Here is a 19,005-nt window from a genome sequence, read left to right as displayed (position 1 = left end):
CGATCCCCGGTAACAAAAAAGACAAAAAAAAAAAAAAAAAAAACCAACAAGAGCCAGAGGAGGAAAGGATGCTGGGCCTCACCCAGCAGGACCCTGATCAATATAGTGAGCAATTACTAGTAAGCATAAAGGACCCAGCATGGCAGCCAGGCCGCGGGAGACTTTCAAGTGGAAACTGTTTTTAGGTGGCCTCTTTTTATGTCTTTTTTTTTTTAAGGCAGTTTCTCCTAAGTAGGTGAGGCTGGCTTTTGAGCTTGTGGCAATCCCTCTGCCTGTGCCTCAGTGCCACCACACTAGGCTTCCTTATGTAGTCTTAGGATCATCTATGTTTACCCTGCTACCTGCGAGTTTTCCTGTGAAAACTCACACTCTGTTTCTCCCTGTGGGATTCAAAACAAATCCTTCCGCTTTGTGCCTCACTTTGAGCCCTTTTGAAATGTAACCGCTGAGTCCAGTTTCATCCAGCAAGGGCTCCTTTTATTCGTTCAGGGGTGGTGTGTTTTGAAACACAGTGCAACTTTAGAAAGTCAAGGGTGCCGGCTGGGAAAGCAAGCCTGCCGGATGCAGAGAAGCACAAGAAGCTCGCTGGGACCTTCCAGCCCAGAGGGCAGCCCTGATGATACCACCCACCATGGCTGCTGGCCCGGGAGGTGCCGAACAGGCTTCAGGATGAGATCAGGGTGCATGCTCCATCTGAAGCTCAGGACCTTGTCTGTCTGTCCTTGTCATGTCCAACAGTGTGCAAAAAACCTGAAAATGTGTTCATGTGGGATCATGGGACGGGCTCCACAGGAAAGGGGCTCTTGGCCCAAGAAGCACTCTGGCCAAGTGGGAAGGCCCGGAGGTTCCAACCGCCTCTGGCCTGTCCGACAACCGAGATGCCTTCACACAGGCGTTTCCTCGGCCACTTTCTTCAGGAGTCCAGCTGCCAGTGGGGAGTGGTGGGCGTCCTCGGGGCTATCTGCATCCCGGATCTTCAGGTGGACTTTCTGGTTCGTCCTCCTCCATTCCGAGTACAGCTGGCAATGGTAGCGGAAGGAGACCTGCAGGGCAGTCCTGCCATGGGTGAGAAGGCCCAGAAGGCTTCCCCTGGCCGAAGGAGGAAGAGGGGCCCATGGTACCTGGCTCAGCCCACACCAGGGTCTGGTTCGTGCTTTCTCTCCGCCCTCTCCCTCTCTTCCTTTTTTTGTGATATGGTGATTGAACCTGAGATCACTGTGCTAAGCTACATCCCCAGTCCATTTTTATTTTTTAGTTTCAGACATCACTAAATTGCTCAAGCTGGGCTCAGCCTTTCTACCCTCCTGCTTCAGCCTCCCATAGAAGGGATTAAATTGTCAAATTAGTTACAGGAGTGCTATGACTGGGAAGTAACCAGGATGTCCCACAGGGACAACAGGTTATTCTTTAGTGATGAAAAGAAGCAACAAACCCAATGTGGTGGCACATGCCCATCATCCCAGTACTTGGAAAACTGAGGCAGGAGAGAATCCCTGCAAATCTGAGGCCAGCCTGGGCTACAGACAGTGAGTTTAAGGTCAACCAGTACTACACAACAAGACTCTGGCTCAAAAAATACAAAAATTAAATAAAAAGCAGCAAGAGGTAGGAATATCTCAGTGATACAGTGCTTGCCTGGCACACATAAGGTCCTGGGTTCCATCCCCAGTACCTTGAAAAAAATATATACAAAAAGAAGTGAGAAGCCAGAGCTGGGTGTGGTGGCTCACCCCTGTAATCCCAGCACTTGGGAGGCTGAGGCAGGAGGATCATTTCGAGTTCGAGACCAGTTGGGCTCCAAAGTGAGCTCAAGGCCAGCCTGAACTGCACGGGGAGACCCTATCTCAAAAAGACAAAAAAAAAAAAAAAAAAAAAAAAAAAAAAAAAAAAAAAAGAAGTGAGAAGCCCTGAAAAGATACTGAGAAACCTTGGATGTGTGTGACTAAGGGAGAGAGGCTAGTCTAGGAAAGGTGCATAGCTCCAACTCCCGACATCCTGGAAATGGCAAAATAAGAGGACAGGGGATAGATCAAGGCCTGCTAGGGGCTGGGGCAGAAGGGAGGATGAGCAACCCCAACACAGAAGTTGGTTTTTGTTTTGTGTTTTGAGACAGGGTCTCTCTCTGTAGTTCAGGCTGGCCTTGAACTCACTGTGTATTCCAGGCTATCCAGGACCTCACAGCGATCCCCCTGCCTCAGCCTCCTGGGTGCTGGGACGACAGCCACATGCCATCTGGAAGATTTTTCAGCAATAAAAATATGCACTGTTGGGGCTGGGGATTTAGCTCAGCGGCATAAGTGCCTGCCTTGCAAGCATGTGGTCATGAGTTCGATCCCTGGTACCAGTTTTAAAAAGCACTATTATGCTGGAAAGGGGATTCACATCATTACAGGTCAGAACCACAGAAGGTGCAGGACCAGGCATGCACTCGACGTGGCAGAGTGGACTGTGGACTCTGGGTGCCAAGACGCAGCTGGGAGATTCACTGATTGCTACAAATGTGCAAAGCTAAGCCGGGTGTGGTGGTACGTGCCTGTCATCCCAAAACTCAGGAGGCTAAGGCAGGAGGATTGCTGCTAGCTCGAGCCCAGCCTGGACTCCACAGGGAGACACTGTTTCAAAACAAAACCAGATGTGCTGAACTGGTGCGGGCTGCTGATGCTGTGAAACTGTACATCCGTGGGGAGGGGGCTGACAGACGGGGATGCTCAGCCTGCCTGGCGTATGAGAAGTCAGTTCCCGCCAGTGGCCACCCCCCAACAATGGAACACTCAGAAGTTTCTGCTCAGTTTCTCTGTAAACCTAAAAGCTGCTCTAAAATCTAAAGTCAATTTTTTTTTCGTCTTTTTATCGGTACTGGGGATCGAACTCAGGACTGCCTGCTTGCAAGGCAGGTGCTTATGCCACTGAGCTAAACCCCCAGCTCTAAAGTCTATTTTTTAAAATGAAAGAAGGAATGGCAGTGGTTGACACTGATGTGTCAACCCCTTGACCATGCCAGTTCTTCAGAAATGATTGTGAGGCTCAGTGGAACGGTACCAGCCTAGCACACACAGGGAGGTGGGAAGGAAAAGAAAACGGCACAGCTGGTGCCCAGCGTTAGTTTAAAAAAAAAAAAAGGGAAAAAAAAATCCACACTGGAGAGAATCCCGCAGACTGTCAGAGGGATTGGTTAAATAAACATGGACTGGCCGTACAGTGCCGGAGTGCTGGGTGGCTGCCTTGTTTTTTAAAAGACACCAACAAAGCGAAGATAAACAGACTGTGAGATAAAAACAAATCCATAAGGCCAGGTGTGTTGCGTGGGCCTGTAACCCCAGCACTCGAGAGGCTTGAGGCAGAAGGATCACCACGCGTAAATCAAAAATTGTAAAAGGCTGGGGGTGTAACTCAGTGCAGAAGTCTGTGCAAACATCATCAGGCACTTCCAAAATCTCAGACACCTGTGAGATCAATCGACAATAAACGCTTACAGGCATGTGTTGAACGTGTGAACTGTTGCATACAAAATATTGGAAGGGTGGAACCCAGGGCCTTTACACTGAGCTACATCCCAGGCCTTTTTTAGTTTTTATTTTGAGACAGGGTCTTGCTAAGTCAGTAAATTCCCCTAGGCTGGTCTGGTACTTGCAATCCTCTTGCCTCAGCCTCCTAGAGTGCTGGGATTATAAGAGTGTACCGCTATGCCCAACTCCTCCTCCTCCTGTTTTTTTTTTTTGTTGTTGTTGTTGTTTTGTTTTGTTTTAAAGATAGGCTTTTCTGTGGCTTGTACCTAGATGCCCCCCCCCAGCCTCATGTGGTCACAGCTGGGGCTTTTTGGGGGGTGGCTGGAACGTAGGGTGTGTGAAGGTAGATTAAAGAGGTGTGATCAGTGCTCATAACCTGAAAGGAATTAAAGGAAAGAAAGTAAGGCTGGTTGCTGCCTGCCTGCCTGCCCTGCCGTGGACTGTTTCACCTCTGCAATGCGACCCTGCCCAGGAGCCAGCAGATTTATGGACTGAAACCTCTACAAACCCTTCTTTTAACTGGCGCCTATCAGGTATTCTGTCTCAGCAGTAAGAAAGTAACTAAAACAGAGTTTCTCTCGCCCCTCTGCCACTCCCCTATTCATGCCCAGGCTGAGCTCAAACTCCAGGGTGCAAGCAATCGCCCTCTCCCTCTTTCTCGGCCTCAGATTTCTGCCTGCCTCACCGGCCCCCCACTCCCGCAGCTTGGGGCTCAGGGCTCAGGCTCTAGGCTGCTCCTCAGGGCTCCCGCCCGTGGCCACAGCTCCAGTGGCCGCCATCCTGGCCACTCACCAGCGTCCAGAGGACGTAGATGGTGAAGAGAGCGATGGTGAGCGCGATGAGCCCCACGGCCTCCAGTCTGCTGTGCAGCCGGAGGTGGTCCTGGGCCCCCCGCAGGCAGAGCCAGCCCGAGACAGCGGCCAGCGGCGTGATGAACAGGAAGCACACCATGTCGCAGCACAGCGTCCGCTTCTCCGTGCGAGGCCCTGGGTCCCTCAGCCACTGCAGGGGAGCAGAGAGGAGAGGGCAGAGAGGCGAGAGAGGAGCAGCTGAGGGGTGGCAGCGCGCCCCCAGGTCTGGGCCTCCCTCCAGCCCTTCTTGCTTTGGTAGTTCGGTTTTTTTCAGATGGGTCTCACTGTGTAGCCCAGGCTGGCCTCCAGCTGGTAGTGATCCTCCTGCCTCAGCCTCCCGATTGCTGGGATGACATCTGTGTGCCAGCCAGCACTCCTGGCTTAAAAATAGGAAATCTTGGGGCTGGGGATTTAGCTCAGCGGCATAAGCGCCTGCCTTGCAAACAGGCAGTCGTGAGTTCGATCCCTGGTACCAGTAAAAAGGAAAAAGACAAAAAAAAAAAAAAAGGAAATCTTTGTAGAGCCAGCCTGAACCCACAATAGAAGATTCCACACCAGGAAACTCTGTTTCATGCCCAAGCTTATTTGAAACATTGTATAAAATTAACTTCAGGCAAAGTATGTAAGTGTATAAGAAACAGATGCCTTTCCTTCTTAGACTTCAGTCCCATCCTCAGAATAGCTCATTTTATGCATGCAAATATTCCAAAATTTTAAAAATTTCAAAGCCAGGCGTGGTGGGCGATGCTGTAATCCCAGTACTTGAGAGGCTGAAGCAGGAGGTTTTCTGCAAGTTTGAGGTGAACCTGGGCTTCAGGGTGAGTTCTAGGCCAGACTGCTATATATCAAAAGCCTGTTTCAAAAATAACAAAAAAAAAAAGTAAAAAAATAAAAATAAAAAAAGTACAGTCACAAGCGTTTCAAATAAGGGATTTCTCAACCTATAATCTATAAACCAGCCAGAACTAGAACCTTAGAGCCTTGTCTAGGGCTGCAATAGTCTCAGCCTCTACTCAACACTGCCTCCTGTAGATGACAGACTGACAGAGAGGTAATGTTGCTCACCCAATCTCTGTGAAAAGGAAGGGTCACTGCCCACTGCCCACTCTCCCTATCAGGGAGGCACAGAGAGGAGTAAGGATTGATTGGCCCCAGAGAATGGCTGAGCAGAAGAGTTAGGTGCATGGAGGGCAGGGATAGCACTCCAGGCTGCAGGAGCAGCAGGTACAAAGGCCCTGGGGTAGGAAGGGAGGCCTGGACAGGTGCAGCATATAGATCTGGGAAGGAGGTAGAGGGGCTCAGGCAGGCCTAGACCTGGTCCCCACTAGTCTCCTTATAGCCCAGCTCCCTGTGGGCCAGGGCTTTTTGCCCATGCCAGGCAACCAGGGAGGAGCACCCACCCAACAGCCACACTCAAGCTGAAGTCTAAATGCCTGGGCTGGCCCATGGGCATTTCAAATTTGACCCTCTCCAGCCACCTGGGCTTCATCAAAACACCAGACTGGCTGGGTGTAGCAGCACACACCTGTAGTCCCAGCACTCTGGGAGGCTGAGGCAGGAGGATCACAAGTTTGAGCCCAGCTTGGGCAGCTTCTTTCTCTAGCACTCACTGCTTCAGTGATTTCCTAGATGTGTATTTTGGGGAGCCAGGGCCCCTGAGCCGGGCACAACACAGGGCACCTGGAGAGGTCCAAGAAGTACTTCTGAGGGAGACAGTGATTTTATTTTCCAGCGCTGGGGATGGAACCAAGGGCCTCGTACGCTGCTGCACACTACCCTTGTCTTTCCTCTCTGTTCTGAGGCAGTGACTTGCCAAGCCACTTGTGATCCTCCTGCCTCACCCTCCCAGATGCATGCGAGGAGATGATGAATCTGAACAGGGAAGCAGAGGCTGCCCCAGGAATGAGAGAGAGGTGACCCAGAGGGTGGTTCTGTCTGCACCTGCCTCGTGCCCCCGCCCGCCTCTTTCAGGGTTCTCACAGTACCTCTGTGAGAGGCCGGGGCCGCTTTTCCACCGCGAACTCCGTGTGGCACAGCTCGCAGTAGCTGGTGTTGGATGAGGACAGCCACTTCTCCAGGCAGCTCTTGTGCACAGCACCCAGCGTGCCGGTACAGCCACACGGAGACAGCAGACTCTCCCCATTGGCACCCTCGTGGCAGATCCGGCAGAAAGGACAGTCGCTAGACACAGGGAGAAGACTTGTAAGCAGTGACTGAGCTTCCAGTTTCACTGCTCCCATGTGGGCAAACTCCTAGTCATCCTTCAAAGCCCAGCTTTAAATGTCCTCTCCTTTGGGAAGTCTCCTTGGACTCCCACAGTGGGGATGCAGTGCTCCTTCTCCAGACCTCCTGTGGTGTTGGAGACCACTCTACTCATTTTATTTAAGCCTTTGCTCTACACTCATTTGGGAGATTGGGGATCTAGGTCAGGACCCGATAACTGGTACCTAAAACAGGGACCTAAAGTCCTTGGACTACAAATTTTAGCCTGAATGAGTAAGTCCACCCAGAGTGGAAGGTTTGGTTATGGAGGAGGCCTTCACAGTACGAAAACTTCGCCGGGGATGCCTGGAGAGAAGACAGGGAAGAAAAAGGGTGAGTCTTCCCATTGTGAGAAGCTGTTTTATCTGGGAGTAAAACATGGGGCAGAAGGTTTCAGCAAAGGTATTTACAGCTGCTCCACAGCCTGCTCAAATGCTCAGGGGCTCGTGTGCCAAAGAAAGGCTTAACAACAATGTTAAAAGAGGTAACCAAATATAACCCATGGTTTCCGCAAACAGGCACTACAGAAATTGATACTTGTGAAAGAGTTGGAATAAATCTTAAAAAGGCACACAGGGCAGGACAAATCATGTCCCCTGAGATGTTCTCAACTTGGAATCTGGTCTGTTCAGTTTTAAGTCTGTTAAAGAGCTCACAGTTAATAGTCTCTGATTCGGACACCGAAGGAAGAGAGCTCCCTGCAGAGGTGCCTGCCACCAAAACAAAATCCCTAGAGGGATCACCCAGCAGGGGCCGGAGCCTTTACAAAAAGTATCTCATAGGGTCTATCCAGAAACTTACAGGTAGTGGGGAAGAGGTATCTGCATGGGGAGCAAATAACACCCTCCCTGCTTGCTTCCCAGTTGGAGTTGAAAGATGCTAATGACAGTATTTTGTTGATGTGCCTTTTGAAATACAACTGCTAAAAAATATTAAGCAAAGTGTAATTAACAGTGGAATCCAAAGTCCATTTACTGTGGGGCTCTTGCAAAATGTTTTGGATACATATCAATTGACATGATATCAAACATTTGGCACAAACATGCCTGTCTCCTGCTCAATTTCTGCATTTTGATGTAAAGCTAAAAACTCTTGTTTTGGAGCAGGCTCATAAAAACAGGACGGGTCCCAATCCATGTCCAGCAATAAATAAGGAAATGCTTTCTGGGACAGGCAGGAACAGATTCAGTGTCCTAACGAGCTATTTCCACAATTGGCAGATCTAGTAAAAAAAGCATGGACAACTGTTCCAGAGGATGGGGCTCCAGTGATGTCCTTCTTACATATTCTGCAAGGACCCCAGGAACCGTTTTCTCAATTTGTGGCAAAGTTACAAGAAGCCATTCACAGACAGGTATCAAACACAGAAGCTGTGAACATTCTAACTTTAAAATTAGCGTATGAAAATGCTAATCAGGATTGTAAACAGGCTTTAAATCCTGCAAAGTCAACCAATGACTTAACAACATACATTCGAGCATGTCGACATCGGAACTGAGTCTTATAAGACAACTACGATGGCTCAAGTTATGGCTGGTCTTGCAAATGCAAAGAGGAGTAATGTAAGATGTTTTAATTGTATAAAAATGGGACATACTAGAAAAGATTGCAGAATTCTTGTTAGATCTGATAGGACAGACGCTGCAGCTGCAGCACGGCAGGAGGAAAGTGCTGCTGGCAGACAGGACTCGGGTTCCAAACGCGCTTGGACTCTGTCTGAAATGCCAAAAAGGGAGGCATTGGGCCAAACACTGTCATTCTAAATTCCATAAGGATGGCACACCATTGCCAAAAAATGAGATGAGGGCCTTTCCTCAGGTCGACAGAACAACAGAAGAGGCATGGTCTGTGAGTCAAAACCTCAGTCAACATTACCCAGGGAAAACTCACCAGCAAATTCAAGAACAACATCAAATGTGGCTCCCCAGAAAGATGTTAACTCACTCACCAGGGGTACCAGCCAGAGCATGGGATGAGACCTCTGCCACTTGCAGAGTCACTCTTACTGGAGGCAAGCCCACCCCATTTCCCATAAGAATTTGTAGTCTCCCACCTGAAGGAACAGTTGTTCGTCTTGTGCTAGGAAAGGCTGATCTAAATTTAAAAGGAATAACTGTTGTGCCTAGTGTGATTGATGGTGATTGTAGAGATGGAATACAAGTTCTTGCATGTGCTATGGACATCTGGGTTTTTGAACAGGGAGACTACGTGGCACAGTTGATCTTGTTACCTATAGAGAAGCCTTCTTTTGTTAAGTATAGACAGCTCAGGAGGGAGCAAGACCCTCAGAGCAAAACTACAAAAAGAGAAATTTATTTTACACAGGAAAGGACTAAAAACAGGCCTATATGTTTTATAAGGATTAATGGGAAATACTTTGAAGGTCTGATAGACACTGGTGCAGATGTGTCTGTGATTGCATTAGAACAATGGCCTGCCAGTGGCTAACACAAAGGGCCCCTACATCCCTTATCAGACTAGAGACCCCTCAGCATGTGTTACAGGGTGCCTCACCTTTGCCTTATGAGGAACCAGACTAACAAAAGGGTTTCTTTTTACCTTATGTGGCACCTATTCCAGTTAACTTGTGGAGAAAAGATTTGTTACAAAAGTGCAAATTAATGCTGACTAGCGATTCTGATTTTAAAGCTAAACAAACAAGTTCCAATTTGGAAACCAAACAAATAGATTCAGATCCTAAAATTAAGAAAATGATTAAAATGGAGTATTAGAAAGGCAAAGGACTGCCAGGCGTGGTGGCTCACGCCTGCAATCCCAGCACTTGGGAGGCTGAGGCAGGAGGATCATTACAAATTCAAGACCAGCCTCGGCTACAAAGTGAGCTCAAGGCCAGCCTGAACTGCACAGAGAGACCCTGTGTCAAAAAGACACACACACACACACACACACACACACACAAGACTTAGGACTAGGAAAAAAACTTACGGGGAATCAAAGAGCCTGTTAAAATTACACGTAAAAATGATAGGCAGGTATTGGATATCAGCAGGTTTTTGACAAAGGCCATTGATGCTTCTCCCCCAAACAGCTGTTTTTACAATGAAAAACTAAGGAACTTGTTTGGGTAGATCAATGTCCCCTTAAAAAGGAGAAGCTAACTCAATTACACAAATTAGTTGAAGAGCAATTGCAGCTAGGATATTTAGAAAACTCAGCCCTTGGAATACTCCTTACCTTGTTATTCCAAAGAAGTTAGGCAAATGGCGGTTGTTACAGGATTTAAGAGCCGTACTTCCTATGCTTACTTCCTATGGGGGCGCTGCAGGCAGGACTGCCAGATCCAACTGCAGTTCCTAGAGACCGGCCTCTCATCGTAATTGATTTAAAAGACTGCTTTTTAACATCCCTGTTTTTCCCACAGATAGACTTTATTTTGCCTTTTCCATGCTTAGTTTAAACTTTAAAGGATTAATACATCTAATAATGCGGAAGCGAGGTTATGCTTATGTCTTAACAGGTGAAAGATCCACAAGAAATACACAGCACTGGTGGGAGACACAACCAGTGCTAGAGACAGCCTTATGTGATGGCTCTGACAACCTGGGCCCAGAGAGACTTGACAGCCAGAAAACTGGCCGCCAGATCCCCCGAGAGACCAGGAGAAAGGACAAGTGATCCAGTGGAGTGGCATCCAAGCAACCATTCATGAAGCTGGAGACAGAGTCACCAGAAGGGGGATTCCATCAACCCCTAAAAATCTTTTGGTTGCCTTAATGGTTCTGCTGGCAGTAGCTGTATTTATGACACCTGACTCAGGAGTAATGGGTTTATGTCCCTGATCCACGTGTTGTTACAAAAACAAAAAGGAGATGTTGGAGATCCCTGTGAAGTAGCTCTGAGCAGGATTTAAAATTAACTAATTGGCTTTCTGTGTTTATCTGTGAGTCTGTCCTAGGCTTTGGCCCCTGGCCTGGAGACGGGAGCTGATTCATAGTAAGTGAACCTCTGTGAATCACTCGCCCTGGCTGAGGCCTGTAGTGGCCTGTGAGCCCAGAGATACCTCAAAGGGCAACATAAGGCCACAGCTGCGGACACTTGGCTCCAACCCCAATTAACACGGTAGAGACTGCAGCTGCAAAGTTTACTCCTACGTCTCACTTCTACTGTGTCTTCATGATAAGACAGTGCTACTAAATTGACCTGATTCATTACTTGAAGACGTCCTTGAAGTGACTCCCAAGGTCCTGCTCATTGCCTGTGCTTTCCTCAGTTTCCCTGTCTTTGTTGTTGGGCCTCATAAATAAAGAGGGAGGTCCAGAGAAGTCTCTGTCTTAGCCCTCAGAGTCTCAAGCTCAGCTAAAGGGTTTTGACCTTCCTGGAGCCCTAAAATCATACCACTTGACTCATTTTATTTAAGCCTTCGCTGTACACTCGTTTGGGAGATCGGGGATCTAGATCAGGACCCGATACTGTGGCATCATTTTAAGCTCTGGGTGAGCCTTGTGTACCTGCCCAGCCAGTGTCCTTTCCCTCTTTCCCTATAGCACTGCCTACCCTGGGCAACCAGCCAATCTCAATTCTTGCTCTGCAGGACAAATGCAGGGTTGGTGACAGTTGGGTGACCCTAAGCCTAATCAATAGAACACACATTCCACATGGTGGCAATCAAATCAGCGGAGGGCTTCTGGACACAGATCTACTGAGAAGACATTGATTTTATTTTTCTTGTTCTTCATATTTTTTATCTTTTTTTAGACAGGGTCTCACTATGTACCCCAAACTGGCCTCAAATTCACAAGGATCCTCCTGCCTCAGCCTCCCAAATGCTGAAATTATGGGCGTGCACCACCACCCCCAGCTTCTTCTCCCTCTCCCTCTCTTTCCCCTTTCCTTCTCCTTCTTCTTCCTATGTGTGTGTTTTGTGTCTTGAGACAGTGTTTCACTATGCAGCCCAGGTTGGCTTTTGAACTCACACAGATCCTCCTTCCTCAGTCTCCCCAACACTGGGATTAAAGACATACACCAGCACCAATTTCTGAAATTCTTTTTTTCCCCCTAAGTATGGAGAAAGAGAGGCTGAGAGTTTAGCTCAGAGCTGCTGAGAGCCACGTGGCTCTGCCTCAAGCCTCTGAGTGCCTCCAGCAGAGCAAAGCCAGGCCAGGGGACAGAGAAAGGCAGATTCCTCAGGCAGGCCCAGCATCTTGCATTGAGTCCCTCCCAAAGAAATCTGGGCTCCAAAGCATGATTTGCCTGTTTCTCCACCCTGTGAGGGAAAAACAGACAGAATAATCATCCCTGGAGCTGCCCAGCCGCACCGGGAAGGAAGACTCAGCCTGGCGGGCCAGGGACCTCACTGGTCCCGAGGTGGAGGGAGGTGGGAGGTGTGGCCTGCACTGCCCTGAGTCACTGTTTTCCAAACACTGATGCTCCCAGCAGAGCTGTCGGGAGTTCAGAGGAAGCTGCTTTACAGATAGTGTGTTCTTTTCCCCTGGAAACTGTTTCCTCTTTCTCAGGCCTTTTGGCTACAGGGTGGGGCCTGGCTGCTCCAGAGGGAGCCCTAGGGTCCACGAAGGCTTGCACTGGGCCCCGGGATCTCCTCCCCTCCGCTCTGCTTACCTCCAGCTCTGCTTGGGGTAACTGTGTAAGGAATGTGGGTGAGTTTGTCCGGGCTCACAGGGAGCCCCTGGGAAAGATGCTCAATTGGCTCCCACTTTCCAGAGAATGAGACAGAGGCAGAGAGGAATCTGGGCCCCTCTGAGCACGTCTGCACACCCGAGAGCCTGCAGAACCAGAATGAGAACCCAGCAAGGGGTAGGAGTGTTGGCACAGGCTTGTTATCCCAGCACTCAAGAGGCTGAGGCAGGAGAATCGCCACAAGCTCAAAGCCTGCCTGGGCTACACAGTGAGTTCAAAGCTAGCCTGGACTGCGTAGTGTGACCCTATCTCTAAACAAAACATCTTTTTTTATAATGAAACCCAGGAAGTCTCACAGGGAGCCTGCGCACCCCCAGCTGCTACTCTACTTCCTCACCAGATGATGAGCCGCACGGATGGGTCGTGCTCCAGAAATTGGACAGTGAAATCACACCAAGGACCCACAGGAGGAGGAGGAGGAAGTGCCAGCAGCAGGAGGCAGGGCTGTGCCCAGAGCTCAAGGAGCAGGAAAAGAATGCCAAGCCAGGAAAGAAACCGACCTCTAGGAGGAGAGGGCATCGGGAAAGGCCAGGTGTAATGGCAACAGCTTTGAGGAGCAGAGGGCTCAGGATGGGGCAGGTGGGGCTCCCAAGGCCCAGCTGGCCTGGCAGATCCTCCTGGCTTAACTCGTTGGCACTGGAGATTGAACCCAGGCCTTTGCACCTCCACAGGCACCTGAGACCGGACCCCTCTGCCCCTCCTCGTCTCTACCATGAGCCCCAAGGAATGAGAGGAAAATGTTAGGCCTGATTTGCCATGTTTTGTTTTTTGAAGATATTCTTACTGTGTAGCCCAGTCCAGCCTTGAACTTGCAGGATCCTCCTGCCTCAGCCTCCCAGGTGTTGGGATGACAGGTGTGTGCTGCCATGGCTAGCTCCTCACACTGAGTTTTCGGCATGGGCACCCCCCCCCGCCCCCGAGTTAAGATGGTTAGACCAGTCACTTTCTTTTTTTTTTTTTTTGCTCTAGAACTCCAGTTGGATTAGATCAGTCACTTTCAAGTCCATCATGGTAATTCACAAAAGACAAAACACTCAGTACAAAGCATGGTTCCAATTTTGAGTTTGGCTCTTTCCTTGGGTACTTCTTGGAATGCTGGGTAGGGGGTGACCCAGACCCGGCCTCACCAAGCCTGGGGTGAACAACCAGGACTCCGCAGTGTCCTTTCTGTGCTGCTAAACCATGCTATTCAGCACATTAAGTCTATCAGTGGATTTTCTTCCCATCATTTTCTTTCTGGGGTCCTGAGGATTGAACCCAGGGCCTCCTGGGTGCTAGACAAGAATCTTACCACTGAGCTATGTGATCAGCTCTTTTTATTTTTCTTATTTTGAGACATGGTCTCACTAAGTTTCTCAGGAAAGTCTCAAATCTATGATCCTCCTGCCTCAGCCTCCTGAGTAGCTGGGATTACAGGCACCACCAGACCCAGTTTTGATGTGTTTTCAGTCAATGATGACTTGCAAAGACCCATTATCAATCGAGGAACAGACAGACATTTATCGAATGCTTGAGGGGTGGCCATCCCTCCTTTCCCGGGACCGGATAGTCATTTTCTCAGAACAACTCGATCAGGAAGATGCCCCAGGTTTAGAGATAGGGCTGGTGAGGTAACTTCCCTGGGTCACTCAGAGAGGAAGGGAGCCACCCACTGGGGAACTGAGCCGGGTGCCTGGACACACACAACCTGTGCTCTTATCTGCTTCGGATACGGGTGTGCACCTGTCATCCTGGCACTCTTAAAGGCTGAGGCAGGAGGATCACAACTCAAACCTACGTTGGGCGACTTAGTGACTTAATGAGACTCTGTCTTAAAAAACAAAAATCCTCTCCACAGTGTGAGTTACCAGCCAGCATGTGACTTCTGGACTTTGCATAGCCGGAATCTGGGCTTTGCCTAAAGAATCAGTCCTGGTACACTGGGCACTTTGTTTCTGCATGGCTTGTTCACCTAGCCAGCCAGCCGGCCTCCCTCAGTGCTTGGACTTCTGACCCCAGACCTGGAAGTCATTTAGCCCAGAGGGAGAAAGGGACAAAGTCTGGGCAGCACAGGGCCCTCACTTACCCTGGTGTGTCCAAGGCCCGGATGACGGTGGAGAGCAGTCGGCCATCCCTGGAAGTCACCTGTGCCACATACTGTGGGGGCCCGAGGCCTGTGGCCTCTGCGATCTTGGAGAAGGCAGGGCTGCCTGAGCAGTCACACAGGGAGCCGGGGAGGTGGCAGCAGTCGCCTGTCGTCATGGCCACAGGGAGCCCTGTGTCCTCAGGGCCTAAGGCCCATGGTCCCAGGAGCCTGGAGAGATGAAGGGGACAGTCAGGGAGCCCTGGGGACGAGGGCTCCTCCCCTCTCCCCAGGGCTCCAGGGACCGCAGGCAAGGATGTGTCTCATGGAGCCTCTGTTTACCAGATCTGCAAAATGGAGCCTCTGTTTACCAGATCTTGCTTGTGGGGGCATGCATGCACCTCAGCCCACGTCTGGCAGACTGTACAGGCTCAGGGTTATGCTATCTCCTGCTCTTCTGAGAAAAGCCAGTCAATTCAGAGGCCTCCTGTAGACCCAGCTACTGGGGTAGGGGGCGAGAGCTAGCCAGGACTGTTGAGAGTTCAAGGCAGACCTGGGAAACTTAATGAGGACTTGTTGCCAGTAAATAAATAAATAATAAATTTTTAAAAGAAGGATAAGAAGCTGGGTGTGGTAGGTGCATGCCTGTCATCCCAACACTCGGGAAGCTGAAGCAGAAGGATCACCAGGAATTCAAGGAGAACCTGGCCTACACAGTGAGGCCTTTTCTCAAAAAACAAGAGAGACAGAGAGAAAGAAAGAGAGCAAGAGGGCGGTCACACAAACCCAGCTCTCACCTTCCTCATCATCTTTCCAGACACAGGAAGAACAGCTGGCAGCTACTGAGCACCTACCATGTTCCAGGCCCCGTGTCTGGCTCCATCCAGGGCCAGGACCATGCAGTGCCCGATCAGGATGCCTGGGTTGGGTTCAGAGCAAAGGAGGCTGCCTTGACCTCATAGGCCGGAACAGTGAGTGAGTCACTCGGACCCTCCTGCTCCACAGCCTCCTATCGGGCTGTGCACTCTGAAACTTCAGGCAGTCGGGGAAGTGACCCCAGTCAGGGAGACAGCTCCGAGCTGTGACTCGGTCCCCGTGGCGAGGTTCCAGAGAAACAGCTGGAGTCTTAGGTAGCCATTCGAGGGCTGGGCTCCTGCAGCAGGATTCTGTCCTCTGCCTGGGGTCTGCTCAGTAAAAAGGGGCCCAGCTGGTCTCCGGCTCTGCCCCAGAGGCAGCCAGCAGGTCCTACTCACTCTGCACATTTCCCTCAGAGAATTCCTTGAAAGCAACAGAGGCCTCTCTGGCAAAGATGCCCTGGAGTCAAGGATCTCTGCCCTCAACTTGTCCAAACCCATGGGCCTTTGTTCCCCCAAAAACTAGAGTCCAGAGCCTGCAACAACTCCCAGTAAGGGGTAGTCAGGCACTCACCTGAAGTGTCCTTTTCCAAGTCAGCTTTTGTTTTGGCTTGTTTTTTTTTTTTTGAGACAGGGTCTTGTTGTGTAGGTCAGGCTGCCCTTGAACTCCCTAGGTAGCCTGGGCTGCCCTTGAACTGGTGGCAATCCTCCTGCCTCAGCCTGTGGAGCATGTGCCAGCATATGACACCACACCCAGCTCTCCAAGTCAGTTTTTAACCAAACCCTGCCAGTCAAAATCTGAAACCCAAAGAGACAGGGACAAATGCAGCATGAATTGTGGATTGACTTTTTGCATGGGGCAACGTGCCAATAGATCACTGTGGTCTGAACAGCTCAGCCAGACACCCTACATGCCCTGCTGGGCCTCCCCATTGGGCCACTGGAGGTCAGATAAGCAGGTATCAGCCCAAGGCAGGAGGAGTCCAGAGGAAGGCTGAATGCCTGAGATAACATCCAGTGGGCAGTGGCCAGGCCTGCAGCCTTGTGAGTGCTACTGCCTGTTCTAAGCACTTGCAACTGCAACTAGAACTTCCAGCTCAGAAGTCAGCAAGGAAGCCTCTGACCCAACTGCATGCAGAAGGAGGTCCAAGCATTAGCCTCAGCCTTAAGCTTTCTTTCTTTCTTTTTGGTACCAGGATCGAACTCACAACCTCACACTTGCCAGGCAGGCACTTAAGTCACTGAGCTAAATCCCCAGCCCAGCCTTAGCCTTTCTGCAAACAATCAGGCATCACCAGAATCACCTCAGCCCCTGTACATTAAGTACTAGGTGGGTGGGGCTGCTGGGAAATCTGCTAATGCCAGGCATGCACATCACTAACACAGTAACAGCAGCTAAGGTTTATTAAGGACTGAGACAGTGCCAAGCAATCTGCCTACGTGTGAATCATCTCATAGAACCCAGTTGTTGTAAGTGTCCCCTTCAAAGGTCACCTCCAGGGAGAATCCTTCCCTAGTCACTCTGGTTAGAATGCTGTTCCTGTCCACATAACTCTGAAACGCTATGTTTGTTTTTGTTCGGCCACCTCTGTCTTCAGGATGCTCGTGAATTCTGGGAGGGAGGAACACAGTCACGCGTGCTCAGTGCTGTCCCCGGCACCCAGCCTGTGTCTGAAACAGTGTCTGTAGTCTGTGTTACTGCCTTCATTTCTCAGCCCCGATTCTGCGTGAGAACAGACTTGGTGAACCAGATCTCCTGACCCTCATACCCCAGCCTGGCCGCTCCCCGGGGCAGGAATCAGAGAAGCTGAGAGGCTACAAAGTCCACTTATATCACACAGACCCAGGTTAGTAAGAAGCCACACTTGGAACTGGACACAAGATAGGGAAGCTACAGACGGGACTTAAACTCTGGGCTGCCGGGGCAATGACGGCCCGGGGCCCAGAAGCTGGATGACATTGAGTCTGTAAAACAAACATCTCAGCCCAATCATCACTCCTGTTTGACCTGTGAGGAGGCCAAATTTCAGAGACAGACATCTACTTGCCCCAGGTCACCCAGCCAAGAAGCGATGGTGCCAGGATTTGAACTTACACAGACTAGTAAACTGATCCTGGGCTCTGGAAACCTAAGTTCCAGTCCCAGCCCTGTCACTGAGACTGTGTGTCCTGGCTCAAGTTACTTTGCTTCTCTGAACCTCAACATTTCATGTGTCAAACGTGCTAGCAGGCTGACTGCTGGGTACCCCTCTGTCTTTTCCATACCCCCCCAGGAAGGGACACTAAAGAAGACTGAGGACTCTAAGTCCCACATGGTCATCTTAGTCAGCTGCTTCACCTCCAGCCTCAGTGTTCTCATCCATAAGATGGGAGTCATGATACCCAAGTCATACATTGGTAAACATTTTTTAAAAGCAGTAAATATCAGCTCCTACTGTACATATCAGCAGCAGCCTGCAGAGTGGATGGTTGGCTATTCAATCTGTACCTAGAAACCAGGAGTTGCTCAGTTAATCCTTCCTGTTATTATTTAAGATAAAAGTGTAGCCTGTCACACGCATTCACTCCTGCCAGATATGGTGGCACCCACCTGTCACCCTAGTACTTGGGAGGCTGAGGCAGAAGGATCAAGTGAGTTGGAGGCCATAAACTGCATATCGAACTCAAGACTGGACTGAACTATACAGTGAGACCTTATCTCAAAACAAACAAACAGCCAGGGATAGAGCTCAGTGGCACAAGCGCCTGCTGGGCAAGCATGAGGTCCTGAGTTTGATCCCTGGTACCAAAACACAAACAAACAAACAAAAATGCATCCACAACCCTTCATTCATCCCAGAGAGACTGCTATGTGCTTTTCAGTATTTCCAAGATCCCGCATCAGAACCCTGGGTCGAATTCCAGCTCTCTTCATTTGCTATGTGGCCCTGAGCAGATTTGACTCCTGTGAGCTGTGACCTCCTCCTGTCTGACGGGAACCATTTTTGTACTTTTTTCTTCTAGTTGAGTCCCAGAGGCAGAAGGAAGGGGCTAAACATAAAGAATTCTGTTTTGAGCACCGTCGCAGCCCAGAGCACTGTTGTGGTCGCTGTGTGCAGTTCCTGGCTGGGGATAATACGATATTTACTGTTTTTCAGGCAGGGAAGGAGGACAGGGAGGGATGTGAGTCACTCATTGACAGCCTACTGTGTGTGACAGGCGCTGTCCTCTTTGGCCACCTCGGGGATCGGCTTGGCGCTGGGGTGACCCAGTTTCACAGATGGGGAAACCGAGGCTCAGAGAGGCGCCTGCTGGGTGCCGCGGCCCCCAGACCACCCGTTGCCCTCGAGGCGGACACTGAGGTCCCCGCGGCCGCAGGAAGGCTGTCCCGCCCGGGGCCGAATCGGGCCTCGAACGCGGGATCGGGACCCACCTGCGTCCTCCAGCCCTAACCGTCGTCTCGCGCCTACCTGATCCGCGGCCGGGCCGGGCGGCCGCGCAGGCCCCACCGTTCGCCCTGGCCCGGGTCCCGGCCCGGCCCGGCCCGTCAGCGCTGCTCGCTTCGCTCGGGCTGGCACCTGCGTCCGGGCACCGCCCGCCGAGACGACAGCGCCACGGACCAATAATGACCGCCTTTTTCCAGCACTGGCCAATCGGCATGCAAATCCCGCCCTAATAGGCGTGGCCAGAGGCGACGGGGACGTCCTGGGCGGTACAGGACCCGCAGCGCCGCAGCTCTTGGCTCCGCCCCTACAGCGCACTGGCTCCACCTCTAGATCTGCTCCGCCCCCACCCCAACGGGGCTTCTTTGAAGCCAGTTGCCCCACCTGCAGAAA

At 50.6% G+C, this 19,005-nt stretch overlaps 1 protein-coding gene across 7 annotated transcripts; it reads right to left on the bottom strand.

Annotated features, from left to right (window-relative positions):
• Positions 1–455: 455 nt before the first annotated feature.
• Marchf2 (membrane associated ring-CH-type finger 2) lies at positions 456–18,777 on the bottom strand. 7 transcript variants are annotated; one of them, XM_063228351.1, is made up of 6 exons: positions 18,640–18,775; positions 15,765–15,988; positions 14,340–14,567; positions 6,343–6,538; positions 4,299–4,508; positions 456–1,043 (listed from the first exon to the last, which is right to left on the bottom strand). In XM_063228351.1, the coding sequence occupies exons 3-6, from the start codon at positions 14,513–14,515 to the stop codon at positions 885–887; spliced, it is 741 nt and encodes a 246-aa protein (XP_063084421.1). In that variant the 5' UTR covers positions 14,516–14,567; positions 15,765–15,988; positions 18,640–18,775; the 3' UTR covers positions 456–884. The 7 variants fall into 7 exon arrangements, with proteins under 7 accessions (XP_063084421.1, XP_003461444.1, XP_063084417.1 ...); XM_063228349.1 differs by lacking the exon at positions 15,765–15,988 and adding an exon at positions 3,773–3,882 and having other exon boundaries at positions 856–1,043; positions 18,603–18,746; XM_003461396.5 differs by lacking the exon at positions 15,765–15,988 and having other exon boundaries at positions 18,640–18,777.
• Positions 18,778–19,005: the final 228 nt, after the last annotated feature.

The sequence above is a fragment of the Cavia porcellus genome, unplaced genomic scaffold (assembly GCF_034190915.1).
Source record: "Cavia porcellus strain 051 isolate PalLab524CR breed Dunkin Hartley unplaced genomic scaffold, mCavPor4.1 scaffold_17, whole genome shotgun sequence".
Taxonomy (NCBI): Eukaryota; Metazoa; Chordata; class Mammalia; order Rodentia; family Caviidae; genus Cavia; species Cavia porcellus.
Note: the sequence above shows the minus strand (reverse complement) of the source record. Positions and strands in the feature narration are given on the sequence as shown.